Source organism: Wyeomyia smithii, chromosome 3, assembly GCF_029784165.1.
Source record: "Wyeomyia smithii strain HCP4-BCI-WySm-NY-G18 chromosome 3, ASM2978416v1, whole genome shotgun sequence".
In the NCBI taxonomy this organism is placed as follows: Eukaryota; Metazoa; Arthropoda; class Insecta; order Diptera; family Culicidae; genus Wyeomyia; species Wyeomyia smithii.
Window position 1 is genome coordinate 246,902,851 of NC_073696.1, and position 21,124 is coordinate 246,923,974.

Here is a 21,124-nt window from a genome sequence, read left to right on the forward strand (position 1 = left end):
TCCAGAGGGGGGCAGGGGGGGGGGGCGTTGCCCCCCCCCCCCTAAACGTTGACATCGGTGCAGAATTTTGCTTTCAATAATTCTAATAGCACAAAACGGCATCTTTAGCCCATAGAAACATCTGTGTAAATTAACAGCCAGATCAAAAATAATTGAAATGCTTGCGCTTTGTTGCGTGGAATTGCACAGGTTTTTCAGTTGATCCGCCAAGGATATTGCAGCGGCAAAAATACCGGGCGAATCCGCCTGCTTCAACTAGCTTGGAGTATTGGAACCGAGCTTTGACAATTCCTTACCTTGATTCTCTTGTAACCTCACTGGAAACACGGTTCGATGATGTTAGTGCACCTGCCTACGCGTTGTCCTTGCTGCATCGCGCTAACGTAATACGCATGTCGTTGGAAGAGTTCAAGCGCAAAACCGAAAATTTCGTAATTTTTTATGAAGTTGACCATTTTGTTGGAGAGGTGGAAGTTTTGTATTAACATTGCAGCAGTATGAGAGCAGATCGTAAGAACTTGGAAGAGTTGGATCTTATAGACCTGCTAGCTAAAGCCCGTTCTTTCTTCCCTGCGACTGAGAAGGCAGTTAAAATTGCACTTGCTCTACCATGGAAACATGCACGATCGAACGCTCGTTCAGCACATTACGTCGGGTGAAAACCTGGCAGAGGTCAACAATATTTGAACAGCGGTTGAGTGCTCTCTGCTTGCTGAATGTTCATCGGCAGATGGTCAACAACAATCGTGAAAAGACACATGAACCGCTTCCGGAACGTTTGATGTTTGATGCCCGAAAATTTTATTGAGAATCTTGACTGTGTCTTCAATCTTCACGTCCTTGAGAAGCTTTGACAGGATGTAGTTGAGAAAGCGGCTGTGCGAAAAGGGTGTCCAGCTTTCGGAGAAGTAAACGTACCTTTGCCGTATCATTCAGCTGGCCTGCATCGTTCTCGAAGAGGTCCTGGTAGCGGTTAAACAACAACGTCCGAACGTAACTCCGTTTTCTTCGTCGAAGACAAACTCGATGATGTTCGAAGAGAGGGACTCTAAAATCTGCTCCGGGATTTGATACTGACCGTCAAGCGTCGCATGTAACAGTTTAAATAGTTTTTTTGGAAAACCATGTTCTAGCATTATTTGCCACATCTCGTTACGTTTCATTATATCGTACGCCGCCTTAAAGTCAACAAACAGATGATGTGTCTGCTAGTGCTGGGATTTTTAATCGGATATATTCGTGATCTGGTTATCCGAAGCTCGGATCACGGATGTGTAAACGAATATAAATCGGATGTCCGGATATCTGGATACGGATAATCGAATAGTCGGATATCCGGATATCCGGATTTTTTTGTTCTGTCTTTTAGGCCCGTTCGAATGAAATGTAACACGAATAATGGCTTTTTCCACAATCCCCCATCCCCTTGTAAGTAATTATTTACATAATTCCGGATAGCCCCAGCACTAGTGTCTGCAAGTTGTGTTCTCGAAACTTGTCGAGGATCTATCTCAAGGTTAACCTTCTGATCCGTTGTAGATCGTCCCACTCAAAACCTACATTGGTTTTCTCCAACAAAGGCTTCCTGCAACAGGAATCAGTCGCTGAAACAGGATATGGGAGGGAATGTTCGTATCTTTCTCACCGAATTTGATTTAAATACTTTGAACAGCCTGGCGCGAATCTTGCCTACCACGAGATAGTAATCCGAGTCAATGTTTGGCCCTCGAAAGGACCGCACATCTATGACGTCTGAAAAATGCCGACCGTCGATCAGCATGTATGCGATCTGGTAGCAGTCCTCTCTATTGGGGTGTCTCCAGGTATGCTTCCGAATGTTTCGACATGCGAAATGACCGATGATGATCCGATGACGTTTTTTATGTCGTATTGTGAGCGCTCTCCATACGTTTTCTCAAGGAGCTTTATGTCGTCAGTCTTATAGTTTATACACGTTGATAAGGCTGTAACCGAAGGTTTTCCCCGTAATTCTCTATACGCATTGACAGTCATTAATAGGCCTCCACCTAATAAAACGCTTCGTTTGGATTCCTAGTAGCACGAAACCGACGCCCTGTTCCGCTCTGTCACCGCCACTGTAGTAGATGTGGTACATGAATGTAATGCCTACCGGAAATTCACGCTCTCCGGTTTCAGGCTAACGCACCTCTTGTATGGCTGCTACCTCCACTTTTGCCTTCCATAGCTCTCTGGCCAAGAATCCGGCGGTTGCCGCTTCCAGTAGAGTCCAATCGTTGTCCTTTTTCGTATGTCTAGCTCTGTACCGATTGCTCGGTCACTGCATTTCATAGTTCAGCCGTCCGCTCCGGATCAGTCACTGTTTGAGCCGCCCTAACCTGGGAAACAGACGCTCAGGTAAGCTGCTCTCCAAGGAGAACTGTCACTGTCAGCATACGACGAAGCTTCCACCGGCTCACCGATTTTGCCTTGGTTGCTCGTATTCCTGTCGTTGCCACGTAGAGGTAAGGATAGGAGTTTCTGGGCATTATGCTCTGAACTGAACTGGGGTCTATTTCATGCCAACTAGTACGGATTGTACTGCTGGTACGTATTGTCCAGCCGTTTACCAACCAAAATAATTGTTCTAATAATTGTTTTTATCATAACTATTTAAATTTCGTAGATTTATCGGCTTAATCAGTCCGTGTATAGAAGCAAAAACGATTTTTTGTTTCTCAATCCGACAGTTTCGGTGACTTTATTTCACCTTTTTCAAGGAGTCTAAAAATGTACAATACGTGTAGTTTTCCTTTTTCTGTTACTGTTTTGAGTTTTTTGTATGTGTTTGTACTTACAGAAAAGATTATCGTTTTATTGTTCAGTGTGTTGGTGTCCAACACAGGTTGTCTGGTGTGTATTGCAAATGGCGTCTTAATTTGACTATGTGTAAAATAGATTTTCTTAAATTTAAATTCGACTGTTTCTTAACAAACTGTACTCACTGCATATGTCTCTATTTTTGTGTGCACTATACTGTATAACAGTTAGCACTTTTTTCTAGCACTGCTTTTTCTAGCACTATATAACTTCGAGCGGTATTTAATTAATCAGAGCAATAGGTTTTGTGTCTTTTCCAGTAGTCTACTATTTCATGACAGTTTGTTGTGAGTGTGTTGGAGAGCTACGCTAAAAACTTTAGGTTGTGGTTGCATATTGGTTGTTGTGTTTATCGGTTTTGTTGTGATTGATATTTTTTATTGTGTGTATAATACCAGCATATACAGTGTTGAGTCCCTCAGTGTCTGTGCGTTTGTTGATACTATTTTCTGTGTTGGCAATATGGCACACTCAAAATATTTTCCACATTATTGTTACGTGAAATTTCCTGTACTTATTCATTTTCTGTCATTTTGCATGATTTATGTGGCAAACATAGCATCTACGTGAAAATCACACGCATATTATGTTTTATCACGTAGCATCTACGTGAACTTGGCAACGTCAAACAGAATGTTATAGAAGATGTATCGCGTGAACTCTCTGTGTGAAAATATACAGAAATCAAAATGGCGAAGCTGTTGTCTAACTCAGTCTCTGAAAATAAAATAGAACTTCTCGACGGCTTGCCAATAAGTGAGCTTTCGAAAAACCGTACGAATTTGACATCGAGTCTTGAGCTTACAGGTTTCACACAGATTCATTCAGTTCAAAGGTCGAGGAGTTTCCTTTACATAAACAGTTGCAGCTTACAGTAGTTATCGCCGGCAAATGTCGTAATATTTGTCAGTTTCTATGCCGTGATTCATTTACGAATCGGCAATTTGGCATGATCATGCGATTGTTCAAGCAATATATTTGGATAATTTCTAAAAACTATTTCCCGTCTCTTAAGAATTGGCAAAACAAAATTGGGAAATTTTACGTTGCATAAAACGTAGCAGCTAGCAGATAAACGAATGCTTTCCTCTTTACCGGCAGTTGAATTCTACGTGAAATTCACATAAAATGCATATGTCTACTGTATAAGATTCACAGGATAAATCATCTCACCAGTTCATGATGAGCTCAAATGACAATCACGTAAAATCTACGTGAAAATGACAGTGGAAAATATTCACATAACTTTTCCGGTAATTATAACGTGAAAAATATTTTGAGTGCATACTCTGTGTCTGTCTGTCTATAATTTTCGTTTGGTGAAAATCGAATGTGTGGTTTTGTGTGATGCTATGGTACATAAGTGCTGTTTTTTCTTTTGGTGAACTAATTTGTGGATTTGTTGCGTTGTAGCCTTGCTGTAGTAGTTTGTCCCAAGTGTTGTAGTACGTTCGGTGTCCGCTGATTCTTGTTTTAAGCATGTTTGTTGTCATTCCGACGTAGCAGGCGTCGCAGTTTTTGCATGGTATCTTGTATATGACGTTGTTTTGGTGCTCCTGGGGGACGGGGTCTTCAACTTTTGTGAGTAATTGTCCAACTGTTTTTATGTTGCGGTGTGCTAGTCGTATGTTTTTGTATTCGTTTTTCAGGTGTTTGTCGATTCGGTTCGACAAGTATGGAATGTATGGTATTGAACGGTAAGTATATTTCAGGTTTTCATCGGATGATTCTTGTGGTGTAATAATGTTCTCTTGCCTGCGGTTTATGAGTCTGTTCCTGAGCGATTTGGGGTAACCTTAATCTCATCGACAAACAGACAGCAACACGACTAACTACATATAATGCCATATGCCCCAGAATATACGGACAACCCAAAGCGCATAAATCTAATTAACCACTAAGGCCAGTAGTGCCAAACATGACCGCTCCCGCCTACAACCGTCGAAATTCATCGGAAAAATCATACAAAATTCCATTGATAGTCCATATAACATAAAAGATTCGTTCACGTTCTGCAACTTTATCTGCTCAGTTACACTGCCACCAGACTATATTCTAATTTCTCTAGACGTCATATCGCTGGTCACATCAATTCCTAAAGCCCTAGTCACACACAACATAATAACACAATGGGAGAAGATCAAATTTAATACAAACATAAACCTAGATTTGTTCATCGAAATAGCTGAATTTTGTATCGAATCAAGTTACTTCAAGTACAACGAACAACATTTCCAACAAGTGTTTGGAGCTGCAATGGGGAATCCTCTCTCGCCCATAATAGCAGACTTAGTTATGGAAACACTACTAGACACAGTAACACAGTCATTAAATTTCAAACCTCCGTTCATCAAAAAATATGTAGACGATCTCCTACTAGCAATTCCTGAAAGTCAAAAAGGCCATGTACTAGAAACATTCAACAGCTATAATGAACATATTCAATTTACATATGAAATGAAAACAACAAACGACTACCGTTCCTAGACATGACACTGATAAGATAAGAAATTCAAACAGAATGGTATATGAAACCGATAGCAAGTGGCAGGTTCTTGGATTATAACTCGTTCCACCCGCTCCATCAAAAAATAAACATGGCCAAAAATTTCATTCGACGAGTCGACAGACTATCCACTCATTTACAAGACGCCGACAAAGCCCGTATCATCCATCAACAATTGAGTCTCAACAACTACCCAAAATCGCTCAGGAACAGACTCATAAACCGCAGGCAAGAAAACATTATTACACCACAAGAATCATCCGATGAAAACCTGAAATATACTTACCGTTCAATACCATACATTCCATACCTGTCGAACCGAATCGACAAACACCTGAAAAACGAATACAAAAACATACGACTAGCACACCGCAACATAAAAACAGTTGGACAATTACTCACAAAAGTTGAGGACCCCGTCCCCCAGGAGCACCAAAACAACGTCATATACAAGATACCATGCAAAAACTGCGACGCCTGCTACGTCGGAATGACAACAAACATGCTTAAAACAAGAATCAGCGGACACCGAACGTACTACAACACTTGGGACAAACTACTACAGCAAGGCTACAACGCAACAAATCCACAAATTAGTTCACCAAAAGAAAAAACAGCACTTATGTACCATAGCATCACACAAAACCACACATTCGATTTTCACCAAACGAAAATTATAGACAGACAGACACAGAGTATGCACTCAAAATATTTTTCACGTTATAATTACCGGAAAAGTTATGTGAATATTTTCCACTGTCATTTTCACGTAGATTTTACGTGATTGTCATTTGAGCTCATCATGAACTGGTGAGATGATTTATCCTGTGAATCTTATACAGTAGACATATGCATTTTATGTGAATTTCACGTAGAATTCAACTGCCGGTAAAGAGGAAAGCATTCGTTTATCTGCTAGCTGCTACGTTTTATGCAACGTAAAATTTCCCAATTTTGTTTTGCCAATTCTTAAGAGACGGGAAATAGTTTTTAGAAATTATCCAAATATATTGCTTGAACAATCGCATGATCATGCCAAATTGCCGATTCGTAAATGAATCACGGCATAGAAACTGACAAATATTACGACATTTGCCGGCGATAACTACTGTAAGCTGCAACTGTTTATGTAAAGGAAACTCCTCGACCTTTGAACTGAATGAATCTGTGTGAAACCTGTAAGCTCAAGACTCGATGTCAAATTCGTACGGTTTTTCGAAAGCTCACTTATTGGCAAGCCGTCGAGAAGTTCTATTTTATTTTCAGAGACTGAGTTAGACAACAGCTTCGCCATTTTGATTTCTGTATATTTTCACACAGAGAGTTCACGCGATACATCTTCTATAACATTCTGTTTGACGTTGCCAAGTTCACGTAGATGCTACGTGATAAAACATAATATGCGTGTGATTTTCACGTAGATGCTATGTTTGCCACATAAATCATGCAAAATGACAGAAAATGAATAAGTACAGGAAATTTCACGTAACAATAATGTGGAAAATATTTTGAGTGTGCCATATTGCCAACACAGAAAATAGTATCAACAAACGCACAGACACTGAGGGACTCAACACTGTATATGCTGGTATTATACACACAATAAGAAATATCAATCACAACAAAACCGATAAACACAAAAACCAATATGCAACCACAACCTGAAGTTTTTAGGCGTAGCTCTCCAACACACTCACAACAAACTGTCATGAAATAGTAGACTACTGGAAAAGACACAAAACCTATTGCTCTGATTAATTAAATACCGCTCGAAGTTATATAGTGCTAGAAAAAGCAGTGCTAGAAAATAGTGATAACTGTTATACAGTATAGTGCACACAAAAATAGAGACATATGCAATGAGTACAGTTTGTTAAGAAACAGTCGAATTTAAATTTAAGAAAATCTATTTTTACACATAGCCAAATTAAGACGCCATTTGCAATACACACCAGACAACCTATTTCGGACACCAACACATTGAACAATAAAACGATAATCTTTTCTGTAAGTACAAACACATACAAAAAACTCAAAACAGTAACAGAAAAAGGAAAACTACACGTATTGTATATTTTTAGACTCCTTGAAAAAGGTGAAATAAAGTCACCGAAACTGTCGGATTAAGAAACAAAAAATCGTTTTTGCTTCTATACACGGACTGATTAAGCCGATAAATCTACAAAATTAACCGCTACAGTCTTGTCGACAACAAGTATTTAAATTTCACATAAAATGAAGTGAGATAAACGAAAAAGTATGAATGATTCATTATCAATGTACAATATTATGGTTCAATCAGATCCGTCCCAAAGTTCATTGTTTTGCAACACGACTACCTGCTTTAAAAAAAAAAAAAAAAAAACAAATCAATTGCTTTACTGGAGTGTTGCACTTTCTGATCGATCGTATGTAATATGTTAAAGGTATGCTAATCATTTGCCGAAGCTCTGCGTAACTCCGTCAGTATTTAATGTCTTGAACTCAAGTGAAATATCCTTTTGTATATATATTGTATGTGGTTATAAAAGCTACAGACCAATAAATGCACAGTGTCGTATTGTTCCGAACAGGGTTCCAGTTCTTAGTGAAATGCCATAAATGCTGGCTCTGGCTGATTAAAATTCGAAACACCATTTGAAAATCTAATTCCCATTCTAATCTGCACCCATATGAATAAATTTTCAAGCTTATTATCCTGTAAAATATCTCATATTGTGGTTGTAGTTTCTCGAACATTCCATGACCTGGGGAGAGAAAATATCTCCTAGCTGTAGCAATAGACAGGTAGAATTAAAACGAATCGAAACTTCGACCCGCATTCTGCGGTTACCGGTAAGTGTTGCCGCACCGAAACGACCCAAAACTTTACTGCTGAATTAGTTGAAGAGGTTGTAAATTCTTGTAACAACTTCCCGCTGATGGTGCTATTTTGTCTCACAGTCGATTTCCGACGACTCGGGGAAGGGCAAAAATGAAAGCACAAGCAGCGTAACCAACAGGTAGACAGAAACATATGTTCCACATTTAATTCGCCTGTCCCCTCGTTCCCGGCGGCAGCAGTAGCGGTGGTAACTCAACTGTGTTACTAGCTAGGGTTTATATTTTCCACCACAGTATGAAAGCTCCGACGGGACCATTTGGCGAACGGCAACGGGGAAACTTTTAACTGAAACTGATCCGTTATGCACGCCGGTCGATCCGAAAACGATGTAACATGTGCTGGAATTTGATGGAAATTTGATGATGATCTAACTCGACAGAAGCGGGAATGGGTTGAAAAAATTTGTTTTCTTCTTTCACACAGAACGAATTTCTAGCAAAACTGAACATTTCAGTGGGTTTATTGCACGGTATTAAACTGTGTCGATTATTTGCTCAAAAGCTACACTTAACTATTAATACACATATTAAACCGCAAATCACTGTAATCAACCACAAGCGAACTTCGGATAGACAATGGGCCGTTTCAGAATGATGGCGAAACATCGAAAGGGCGGGGCTTAATCGAGAGCACAGCTAAACTTTATCGCTCGCACCGACCAACAGACCGGCATGGTATTGGCTCGCATTTCACTCGCTCGATCAAGTCCCCACTATGCAAGAAGTTCGAATGAGCGGAAGAAAGCGTCAACTAATGGGCCGGAAGCTAGGGGCCACCAGGCAGGCCTTGTAGCTCCATCAATAATCACTAAAACTTGCGAATTTACGATTTGGACAAGTACGCAATAAATTCTGTCGGATTCGTTTTCATTCTCGGCAGGACATTCGAAAGCGCGCCTTTCCTGCCTGCTTTTCCGTTTTGCCGTTTGGGAGGTTTATAGTTGCACCTCCATAAAATAAGCTTTAATGTCGGGAGCGTCCGCCAGAGTCGATTTAAACTTCCACCGGAAGGCTTTCCGGTGTTCGGTAAGGGCGTGGGAAATGGTGTTGTGTTGCGTCAGATCGTAAAATTTCACTGACGATTTCGTTCATAGGCATAGGCTGAACAGGGTTTGCATGCCAAACAGATGGCGGTTGATGAAACAGGAATAGAGAAGCATATAGTAAATCTCATAAAAATAACGTAAATTTCACCTGCTGGTTAAAAGGACAACCTTTTTATTCTACCAAAACGTCTGATTTGGAAGATAACTTAGTTAGTATTGAACTATATTATACTCAACTCAACTCTTATAAGAAAGTATTGTTTAAAACAATCGTATTTCTGTTGTTGCTAATTATATCTGACCGACATGTAGAAACGATGGAGAGTGTTCATTATTTTTGTTTAGGACCAACGAAAAACTAACAGATTTTATAACAGATGTTCACTACCATAAATTTCATTTCCAAACGACTTTCTTTCTCTCTCCCTCCACTTGCAGGTGAACGGAGCGTGGACGCTGCCAAATTTCGTGTGTGATTTCTACATAGCAATGGATGTGATATGCTCAACGTCATCTATATTTAATTTAGTTGCAATATCAATAGACAGGTAAGCACTTTCCTAGATTGAACTCCTCCTCTCGTCAGTTCTGGCCTGGTGCTTGGCTGTAAAATTGATGACGATCGCACGACGACGTCTGCTCCTTTCGTCGTCGTCGTCTCTGTTGGCTCGAGTACAAGCTAGAACAGAGCGAGCGGCTTCTGATTGCGACTGGATTTTCGTTGCGGTAAAGAAACCTGCTCGTCAAACGGTGAGGGCTGTCTTTCAATGTTGTAGGCAGTGCTGTTAGTTTTGGCATCATTCTACTAAATCTTTGGCACTAGAAAAGGTTAAATTTCTGGCATCACGGATTTTGAAGGATTTGATTATGCGCAGAGGTCAAGGCTGGAATTCAATACAATGTTTACATTACTTTCCGTGCTTTAGACAGAAAAACTCATCTTCTAGATGGAACATTTCGAGCGTTCCGAAACTTCAGGTTGGTAATAAAACTTTCTGCAGAAAATATTGACATTTATGTGATGTCATCAAGTTGACTAACGTCAACAGTTTTCTTGCTCAGTCACAAAAAATGCATTGTTATTCACAAAACCGGGGACGCACGCTCACGTAGTTTTCAACAATTTGCAACAAATGATTCCATTATATCCAGGAGCAGTTTAGCGAAGCACAATGGCAGCTGCAGCTGCTCGATACCGGAATACCTCCTGTGTTTGCGTTGTTCCTTGTTCGATGACATCAACCTCAAGCGTGAGAAAAGATTATTTATTCGAATTGCACGTGCCACAGCAGCAGCAGCAGCAGCAGCCGAGAAATCCAAATTGCAAAGAACAATCTCGGCCCGTTATATGGCGGGTGGTAAGAAGCTAGATTGCACTTTTTTCCCGCTCTCATTTGCAATCGTTATTGCACACTCTCATACATATTTGATTGAAAAGATGACAAGGCACTCCGCTGCTGCTGGTGACGTTGAAGACGGTATCCCGAACACGGATGCACCGGTGAAAACATGTTGCTCCACACGGGCGAGGACGACGGCTTGCCAGACCTTAAGTGCCATTTTTCATATCCTGAGATTTTTTTCTCTATTTTCCGCTCCTCCGGTGACGGGATTGATGCAATCAGCTCGTTAGTAGCAATCAATGTCTCATCGCAAACGAAATTGTATCTGAATAGGTAATAACGTGACCTAGGTAATATTATTTCGATGGGTGGCTTTCAGACGGCGACATTGTCTTTGAGGATAAACTTGTGTTATTCTAGTTTCAATTTTCTAATTCGATAATAGTTTAGTCCAATAAAAAAATAACATTCTCGTTCAATAGAATAGCAAACGTGATTCGAAAACTTATCAGATACCTTTTATTGTCACAAAGTTTTACAATTTCACGAATAATTTAGGCACATAATGTAACAAACGGAACCAACGTAATATGAAAAATACGGAACAGTGTGAAAGTAAACTACTAATAGGTACGAAAAAGTATAATGCAGCCTGAAATGGTAACATCAACCGAAAAGATATTAGGGGTCTTCACATCGAGCTCGTATACGAATACCCAGCCGTAAACTGTGTATCTTCCATTACTCGTCAATGGAGGTGAGTATTTTTACGGCTGGGTATTTGTTTACGAGCTCGATGTGAAGACCCCTATTAATTTAGGGGACAGAAACGTAGTTCAAACTACTGCAAAAAATAATTGGTAAAGTAGAAACATGCTCCAACCGGCCAAAAATCGTTCTAATAAAAAGATAACACTCAGTATTTATTTTTAATCGTTCAGGTTTCATTCGTTCGATTAACATCGTAAATAATTAATGATTCGCGACAAAATATCGTAATTATTCGCAATAAATATCAAAAAGGTTGGACGAATGGTTGGACAAGTGTCACTTGAGATCCTGTTGTCGTTATTCACCTCTGTCCAGCAACTCCTATCCCAACCTCCACGTGGTGCCGACCGGGATACGAGTAACCTTAGCGGAGATCGGGTAACCAACCCCGGTGGAAACTTTGGTCGTATGCTGACTGGGAAGAGGGAACGTACGCGGCTGTTTCCCCATGTTAGGGGCGGCGTACAACAGCGTCTGATCCGGAGCGGGCGGCTGAATCATGAAACGCGGTGTCTCGCCAGCTATATCAATGACGGTAGCCCCGTCGCGAGACTAGATATCGCAGCCCTAGTAAGGCAGCATACTGAATATTAAATACTACGAACAATCCAGATATAAATACGGAACGGAATAATCGGCATGAACCTAGGTGAACGAAAAAGGACAACGATTATTGGAAACTCGGTACTTGGAATGTAAGGACTCTACTCGAACCAGCACGCGTAAGTATCCTGGCTAGAGAGCTGCGAAAGGTGAATGTGGAGGTTGCAGCTATCCAAGAGGTGCGGTGGCCGAAATCGGGAGAACGCGAATTCCGAGCAGTAGATCCTATTGCGGGCACTTCATTTAAGGACCACATCTACTATAGCGGCGGCGTGAAAGCAGAAAGAGTCGTCGGTTTCGTGCTAATTGGAAAACAGATGAAGCGTGTCATTAGATGGAGGCCGATCAGTGACCGTATATGCGTGTTGAGAATTAAGGGCAAATTCTTCAACTACAGCCTAATAAATGTGTACGCACCGTCCAACGAGAAACCCGATAACGGAAAGGAGGAGTTCTATGAGCTCCTGGAAAAGACATACAATGAGTGCCCAGGACACGATATAAAGATTGTCATCGGAGATGCAAATGCACAGGTCGGGCAGGAAGACTTCTTCCGCCCCGTAACTGGTAGGGAAAGCTTCTACTCTACTACGAACGACAATGGCATGAGGCTTGTTAAATTCGCTGCACCTAGGGGGATGGCTATCTGTAGCACTTATTTTGCACGCCGGAACATACGTAAGCACACCTGGATGCACCCGAATGGAGAGCTTAGCTCTCAAATTGACCACGTTCTGATTGATGGACGGCACTTTCCAGACGTTACAGACGTGAGGTCGTTCAGAGGACCGAACGTTGACTCGGATCACTATCTCGTAGTAGCCAAAATCCGCGACCGGCTGTCCAACGTGCTGAAATCCAAGACAACGAGGAGGATGCAGTTGAACATCCAGCGGCTATCAACTGAAGGAGTGGCTGCAGAGTACTCGCAGAAGGTTGATTAACGGACTGAGGAAAGAGTTGAAGGGAACCTGAACATCCAAATTTCGATCAGCACTACAGCGCGAGAAGTGTTGGGTACAACTGCGGCAGCTGCGCCCAATGAGTGGTTTGACGCTGAGTGCCAGCGAGTGACGGAATAGGAGAATCGCGCCAGGGGTCACATGTTGGCCACGGCTGTGACTCGTCAGAGCACGGGTAGATATCGAGATGCAAGAGCCGCTGAAAAGAGACTCCATCACCGGAAGAAACGACAGCATTGGGAGCGTATTCATGCGGAGGCGGAAGGTTGCTTCTCCAGGCACGATGCAAGGAGCTTCTACAAGAAAGTCAACGGAATCAGGAATCGAAACATGTCAGCCCAACGATAGGGAGGGGAACCTGATAACCGATAAAACAGAGGTGGCCAGGCGTTGGAAGGAACACTTCAATGTGCTGTTGAACGGCGAGGGAAACAGTGGAGTCGAAAGGAGCAGGATGACTATTGAGAATGATGGTCAAGCTGTGGATCCACCATCCATGGACGAGGTGACGAAAGCAGTGAAAGAGCTGAGAAACTGCAAGGCAGCCGGGAAGGACGGCATTCCCGCTGAACTCTTCAAAGTCGGGAGCGAACAGCTGTATCGTGCCATCCATCGGATCATGCTGAGAGTGTGGTCTGATGAAGAATTGCCCTCGGACTGGTTGGAGGGTCTCAAATGCCCGACCCAAAAAAAGGGCCATCGCCTGGACTGTAGCAATTATCGGGGCATAACTCTTCTCAATACCGTGTACAAAATTCTCTCCCGCATCCTGTTCCACAGACTGAGGCCGTTGCAGAAGATCTCTGTTGGCGAGTACCAATGCGGTTTTCGAGGGGGACGCTCCACGATGGACCAAATGTTCACCTTGCGACAAATCCTCTATAAATTTCGAGAATACAACTTGCAGACGCACCATCTGTTCATAGACTTCAGGGCAGCGTACGATTCCGTCAAGAGAAATGAGTTATGGCAGATTATGATTGAACATGGCTTCCCAACAAAGCTGATTAGGCTGATACGTGCCACCCTTGAAGGTTCTACATCAAGCGTTAAGATAGCCGGTGAGGTATCGGACTCGTTCGTGACGTTAGATGGTTTGAAGCAGGGTGACGGGCTGTCGAACTTATTGTTCAACATCGCATTGGAAGGTGCTATACGGAGGGCTGGTGTTCAGAGAAGCGGCACCATCATTACGAAGTCGCACATGCTTCTCGGTTTTGCGGACGATATCGACATCATTGGTATCAACCGTAGAGCTGTGGAAGAGGCCTTCGGACCTCTCAGAAGGGAAGCTGCGAGATTAGGGCTTGTCATAAACTCTGCCAAAACGAAATACATGGTGGCTGGCAAAGTGCGTGGTAGTCCGTCGGAGGTTGGTGCTGCGGTGGTGCTAGATGGGGAAACATTTGAAGTAGTCGACGAATTTATTTACCTGGAAACATTATTGACTTGTGACAACGAGGTTAGCCGAGAGATAAAGAGATGCAAATCCGTACTAAACTTGCACTCTATAAAACACTGATTCTTCCGGTGGCTCTCTACGGCCATGAATCATGGACGCTGAAAGAAGCTGATCGGCGAGCTCTTGGTGTTTTTGAGCGTAGGATTTTGCGTTCAATCCTTGGCGGCAAATTAGAAAATGGTGTTTGGCGCAGACGCATGAACCATGAAGTGTACCAGGCATACAAATCGGCGGATATAGTCAAGCGGATAAAACACGGCAGGCTTCAGTGAGCTGGACATGTAGCGAGAATGCCGGATGAGCGTCAAGTGAAGGCTATATTTAGCAGGAATCCCGATAGAGGTCGTCGACTTCGAGGTAGACCCCGCACTCGTTGGATGTGTGCTGTCGACGAGGATGCACGCGAAATAGGTGTTAGGGGCGATTGGAGGATAGCAGCCCAAGACCGAGGGACATGGCGACGTATTCTGGATTCGGCACTGGATCGATAATCGGTATGTCGCCTTAAAAGTAAAGTAAAGTAAGTAAATATCAAAAATATACGCGATACCTTTGAGAACAGAGAGAACGGCATTTATTAAAGTACGTTTGCTGTCTTACAGGGTTTTGGGTTTGGTAATAGACAATAATTTAAATTCGTAGATGCTTCGTATGGCTAATGTCTTTCGCGCGCGTCATTGGCATAGGGTTGATATGAAAGATATGTATCGTTCGTATTCGTGATACGTGAGCCCCGTGCGCATCATCACTAGATTCCATCACTTGCAACGGACACATAATAACTGTCCGTCGTAGAGAAGAGTTGCAGGCATAGTCAAAGTCTTGGCATGACCGTTCAGCCGAGGTTTGCCTGCTCGTTGCTTCTGCATAAGCGTGTCGCAAATCGAGTTCGGTTGGAAAATATCGTGATTGATCTAATAACTATGCAATGTATACGTCTTCAAAAGTGCTCTAGCTTTCGGAATTCGAAATGGGACATGAACAAATGTTCAAACATTCAGATTCTTCGGGTGGTGGAAAGTCTACGCGCGCGCCGCTTGTATATATTCGCGGTGCTTAACATGCAACACTTCGATTCTATCAATTACCACGGTGATACAACCATTCCTTTCCGTCGCAGTCGTGGAGATGCAAAGGTATACTTGATCTCCGACAAGAACGGCTTTTACACCATCTTCCTTACAACATCCTTCCTTACTTTGACGATCGTAGCGACGTGGCCGGTGCCGTTATCGATCCATTCAGAGCGGTACCTACTGAATTGTTGTACACTGAAGATGGCATACTAATCTCAAGTAATCATATACACTACCGCCATCAGTGTTGTTAGTCTCGCTCGTAAGTGGCATGCAACACCTCAAGTGAGGTTCTCGGTGATGCCGCTTTCACACAGTAGTGAATTCTCCATTCAAGCTGTTTGTCGTTCTTTCTTACTTTCTTTCTTGCTCGCATTTACTCCCGAGATCATATGTTCACACTCCCGTCTACTCTCCTCGTGTGTACTCGTGTGCACCTACTCCTCAACTCGCGAGAACGACCAGCCGAAGACAATTGTTACAAGATGCTTTGCGATGGTTGCAGAGGGACAAAAAATGATAGGGTATAGGACTACTTCGGCAGCGGTTCGCTTCGTGCACAGTTTTTCAAGCGCTCCTCCTAGTCGAGTAATTTTAGTCGAGTACTCCTACTCACTAGCAGAAACTCGCGTACTCTTTTACGGTATCTGAGTAGCAATATGAAAGAGTTTGTTCGTGTCGGTGCGTGTTTGCTGCTACTCAGGGGAATGCATGAAGAAGAAATAGTATCTCCAAAGTGTGTGAGCAAAAGACTTGAGAAGCGTAGCATATGTCTCGTTATCAAGCAGAAAGGAGAAGAACGTTTTTGCTTCTCGGTCGATTTGCAACGCTGACCGCCATACCTAAGTTTGGAATCGCTTCACTGAGTATTGCCCCACGAAAAGTTTAGCATCACCTGGAATAAGCGGATATCTCGTGTTTTGACAACCTAGAAAGGTGCGGTTTTCAACAAACTTGTTCAGAAGGTTATAGGCTACTGTATGTTGGCTAATTCAGTGTAGAATTTTAACGCTATTTGGCGCTAGTGGGCACACAATTTGACGTATTTTGAACTTAACTAATCTCGCGATTCCGACCTGCCAGAAAGGCTACACAGTAAAAAATCTGAACAGTACACGCCAAGTAAAATATTGTCTCATTCAAATTTCAGTTGCCCCTGACTTTAACCATGAGTTTGACTAAAAATCTTGTGCAATTTCATTTAGATTTCAGTTAATTCTGACGTAAATCACGATATTGTTTGGAAATTATGGGCAATATCATTTAACTTTGCGTGGAATATTATGAAATTTTTCATCATAAGTAATGGAGGTAATTTTTTACGTGCGATTCGATATACAGTTATCTTACTGTGTAGATTAGGCTTAAGGCTTATGATTGGTAGACAATTCAGTATAGAATTACCCCGCTATGCGGGAGTAGTGTTTTTCGTATTTGACTTCAACTAATTGCGCGATAATTACTACCTAGAAAGTTGCGGTCTTCGGTTAGTGCCACCAGTTGTGGTCAAACAATTTGAAACTCAGAATAACGGCGCATGAGTGTCCCAAACTATTCTATCGATGCTTTTTTCACTACAATTCAGTGTGAATACAAATCAAAAACGCCCAGTGTTCTAATTGAAACACGACTTCGACAACCACCAGGACGAGTGTTTTTGACTTCGTGTATACATTTCGGGTGTATGATGGAGCTTACACCCGTTTCCTCGAACGCACCATTTACTGAAGTCAGAACCACTCGGTTTGCAAGTAAGCCGACACGGCGTTGCGTGTTCAGTCTTTAGCTTGCAGCGAAAACTAACACGAAATCCCCTCTGTGGTGTGTTTGTGAGTGGAGCGATGGCAATGGAATAAAGAAAGTTATGGAGATGGTTTGAATCTCGGGTTTAAAGGCTTATTTTTTGTTAACAGTGATGACATAGAACTTCAAAACTTTCTGAGAAAAAAAAAATATTTTTTCAAGATATTTTCACATATTTTAAAGTCTCAGGCTGGAAATGCCTTCCTGCGCCATTAAACAATGCGGAATATCGTTTCAACTGGCATTTTCTCGTTGACTGAGATCTACGTCTCAACCCAAAAGCATGTGTTTTTTGCCTAATTTTTGCTAGTAATACAGAAAAATGTCTTTGTCTCATTGGAGCGTGGGGTTTTCGGTAGATTAAAATGCGGTGCTTTTGACATGGTGGAAAATATTTCAACTTCGTGGGTATTGGCACCGGTAAAAGAATTTTAGTCTCTATTAAAAGTTGCCTAAAACTGGTTTTTATGTGAATAGTTTAGGTATCTTTACATGGTTAAATTCAGGAATGTAGAAGAAATTCAATAAATATAAATAACACTCTGAGTTTCCATCCTGTACTTCCATGTTCAATCATTTCAGTGGATTTTTTTATAAGAATACGTTTCGCATGTCTACCACTACTGTATTCATGCCGAATTTCGAAAGTTTTGTCAGAACTTGATTATAATCTCTGGACAAAAGAGCACCTCCAACTGATTTAGTGAAAAAAAAATTTTGAATCATTTTTCCATAACAAAGCAAAACCTTGGTACTACATTCCGATTCGGAACTCGACCTTCTGTTTTATTATACACAGACTTCGCAACCTACGACGACTGGCTTGTTAGGCCAGCATCGTTCCTCGAGACCAGCTGGGAGCAGAGAGGTTAAAATTCATAGCCAATTTGAGTAGAGGTCAACCAATCGCGCGTCCGCAATATTGCAATCCAAGCAGATTCCCAGATCAACCGACGCTAGAGTATACAAACGATTCGACTTTTCAAACGATTTGTTGTTGTTGATGTTTTGTTCACTCGAGTGCACGACGACACGCCCACCGGAAAAGTATAACTGTCATTAGTAACATATAACGCTAGCATGTAACAATTCAGTGTTCATTAGCATAGGCCAAAAATTGTAGAAGTATCGATACTCGAGTATCGATAATTTTTCCCCGGCGGTATCGATGCTAGGTCGTTATCGAGGAAGGAGCATCTATACCAGCAGTATCGATACTCTGCCTGCTACTTGGAACAGGTCTATGAAAGATTACCATATCTTCTTGATCATTTTTACGGAAAATCAGAGATGCCAGGTGTTTTTGAAAAATGTAAGCAACTATTCGAAAAACAGACAATTTGTCTGTGATTTGAAAAATACGTTCGGGCAGGCAAAAGTCTGCAAAAATTTTCACAGATGTTGAGAAAGTCTGCGTAAATATTAAGAAACTCTGACAAAAATCTGCAGAGACTCTGGAAAATATATAATTATCTGCGAATCAATAAAAATCTGCACACCGACTCTAAAAATCTGCGTTTTGAAGACAAATCTGCATATTTTGTATCCCTGCGGTCAATGGACTAATGGTACCAGAATGGGACAGTGGTGACAGAATTATATGTCACACACACAAATCAATGCAATAGCATACGCGCGTCTGCGTCCTTATTTGAAATATAGGGCAGCACGATAATCCTGGGTTCTTATTCTTTATTGCCTGCCTTTTTGCAAAAACTCGGCGCTTACGATTTTGCTCTGCACAGACAGTATTACCAAATACGGCAGCATTGAAAAACCGCCTTAGAAATGAGCGGGTATATTCAATCCTGTTGGTGTCTTTTACAAAAAGAGCACAAACCAAATTTATGCACTGTTTGTAGAAGACTTAAACGCGATGGATCATATCCGCGCACCCCTACAAGGCTTTTCCGTTAGACAATTTGTAGCAATCAACAATATTTCCCGATTTTATAGTTTCTCTTCAGTATCGAAAAAATATCGGGGTGAAAGTATCGATCCAGCTCGATATCGAAGTCGCTTGCATCGATAAAAAATAGCAATATTTAGGGCCCAAGGTATCGATACCGTAAGTATCGATACGATATCGGCCAATGCTAATTGTTCATCCGATCACTGTGGCAAAAGGATTAGTTAGGTACTGGAAACCGGATCGACCAGTAGCGAGCAGACTTGCCGCAGCGCAGCAGGCGACGATTTTATGTTTGTATGGTTTTACTGCAACAGACGCTCATTTGATTGCAATATTCCGTAGCGGACTCTTGTTTTTTAGTGCATGAAAATGATTCAATCGAAGTAGTTATTATTTTTCTGCCACTCGTCAGACCGTTGCTACTAGCGATAAAAATTTTAAAATCTGATTAAATTTAATAATCGAAAATGTTTTATTTTTCCACTATTTCTCAGTCTTTATCTTTATACTGTTTTCATATTGTCTTCATTTTGTGATACACTAATGGCATTTTTTAAATTTATTTTTCCAACGATTTTCCCGAGTATGTATTACACCTACAAAACGACTCAATAACATCAACAAACCAATTTTAAACACAGTTCAAACTAGCTCGAAATTGAAAATAAGATCGCATTTAGTGAAAAACAATTTGAGCGTCACTTCTGAACGCTTGAAATAAATGTAGAACTGCATATTTCATGATTTGAAAGGTGAAAAAGTCAGTATCGCTTTGAGAACGTATTTGTGGCCTTGAAAAAGGTCAATTGTAATTGTGGTATGAGAAACGAAACAACTTACCTTGAGCTAGTGTACTTCGTTATAGCTTCAGCTTCGGACCCATTGTACTTGGTTAGCTCTCCTGGTACCAGCAATAGTATGGTAGGCTGAGCTTGGTTGCTCTGCCGTTTGTCAGTGGCGAGTTTGTATACGGTTGAACAGTTGACGAAAACCACTGCACTACACGCGCAACCTTTATACCCAAAAAACAACGCGCAGCGCAGCCTAACCTTTTTTTACATTCCTCTATGGTACCGTGTGCGTAGCCCCGCCCACTTCTCGCGTTAGTTCTCTCCGTAAATATTTGAGACAATCGTTCGGGATTATTTCATTACATAATCAATCATTCGACCACTGGCTTTCACGCTTGTGATAAACGTTGAAAAACACGCACAGCCTATCCGTGACGGCCAGTACCCATAAATTATGCGGGTTTGTACAGAAGTGTCTATGGATCTGGTGGCTTTAGTTTACTAACAATAGCAAACATCAACGCGGTTCTTAAATTAGTCATACTCTAAGAAGTCAACTAAGAGCATCGCAAAGGCCTACCTAAAAGGAACAATAATGAATGAGCAGCCTGCGATCAATTTCTTCAATTTGCTGGAGGGAAATTCCTCAAAATGACATTCGGCCCGCCGTCAAGTCTTATCCTAAGCATCTCCGAGCTAAAGAAGGACACAATGAATGAGTTGTTGTGTTTCTAAATAAATTTTTTTTATTTCAAAAGTTTTACCTTTGTTTTTACCATTTCCTCTCAATATCCGATTATATATAAGTATTTTACAGTTCAATTTCCATTTAGCTTCAGCTCGGTTTTAGTATAGTTTTCGATCAGTTTCAATTTACTTTCTGTACATTTTGAGTACATTTAAATCCCATTTTAGAGGCTAACATATTATCTACACACAAAAAACCGTCGAAATTTTTCTTTACCAATCTACGCGAGAATCGCAGGATTTTCAGAAACTTCACGACTATTGTTCTATTGTTTCCCATGTTCACGTCGCGCACAATATTTACGAGATAATATTATAATTTCGCGGATTCGTTGATAGTTTCCACATCGGAACAACGAAGGCAGAATTTTCGGGGGATCG

General features: G+C 41.5%; 1 protein-coding gene across 3 annotated transcripts in view; it reads left to right on the forward strand.

The window, feature by feature from the left end:
- The window catches only part of LOC129731693 (dopamine D2-like receptor), a 738,323-nt gene that overhangs the window by 546,639 nt on the left and 170,560 nt on the right, over positions 1 to 21,124 (forward strand). For all 3 annotated transcript variants that reach the window (XM_055691893.1, XM_055691894.1, XM_055691895.1), the window contains exon 4: positions 9,712 to 9,821. In XM_055691893.1, coding sequence (XP_055547868.1) covers positions 9,712 to 9,821 — 110 coding nt within the window. The remainder of the gene's footprint in view (positions 1 to 9,711; positions 9,822 to 21,124) is intronic.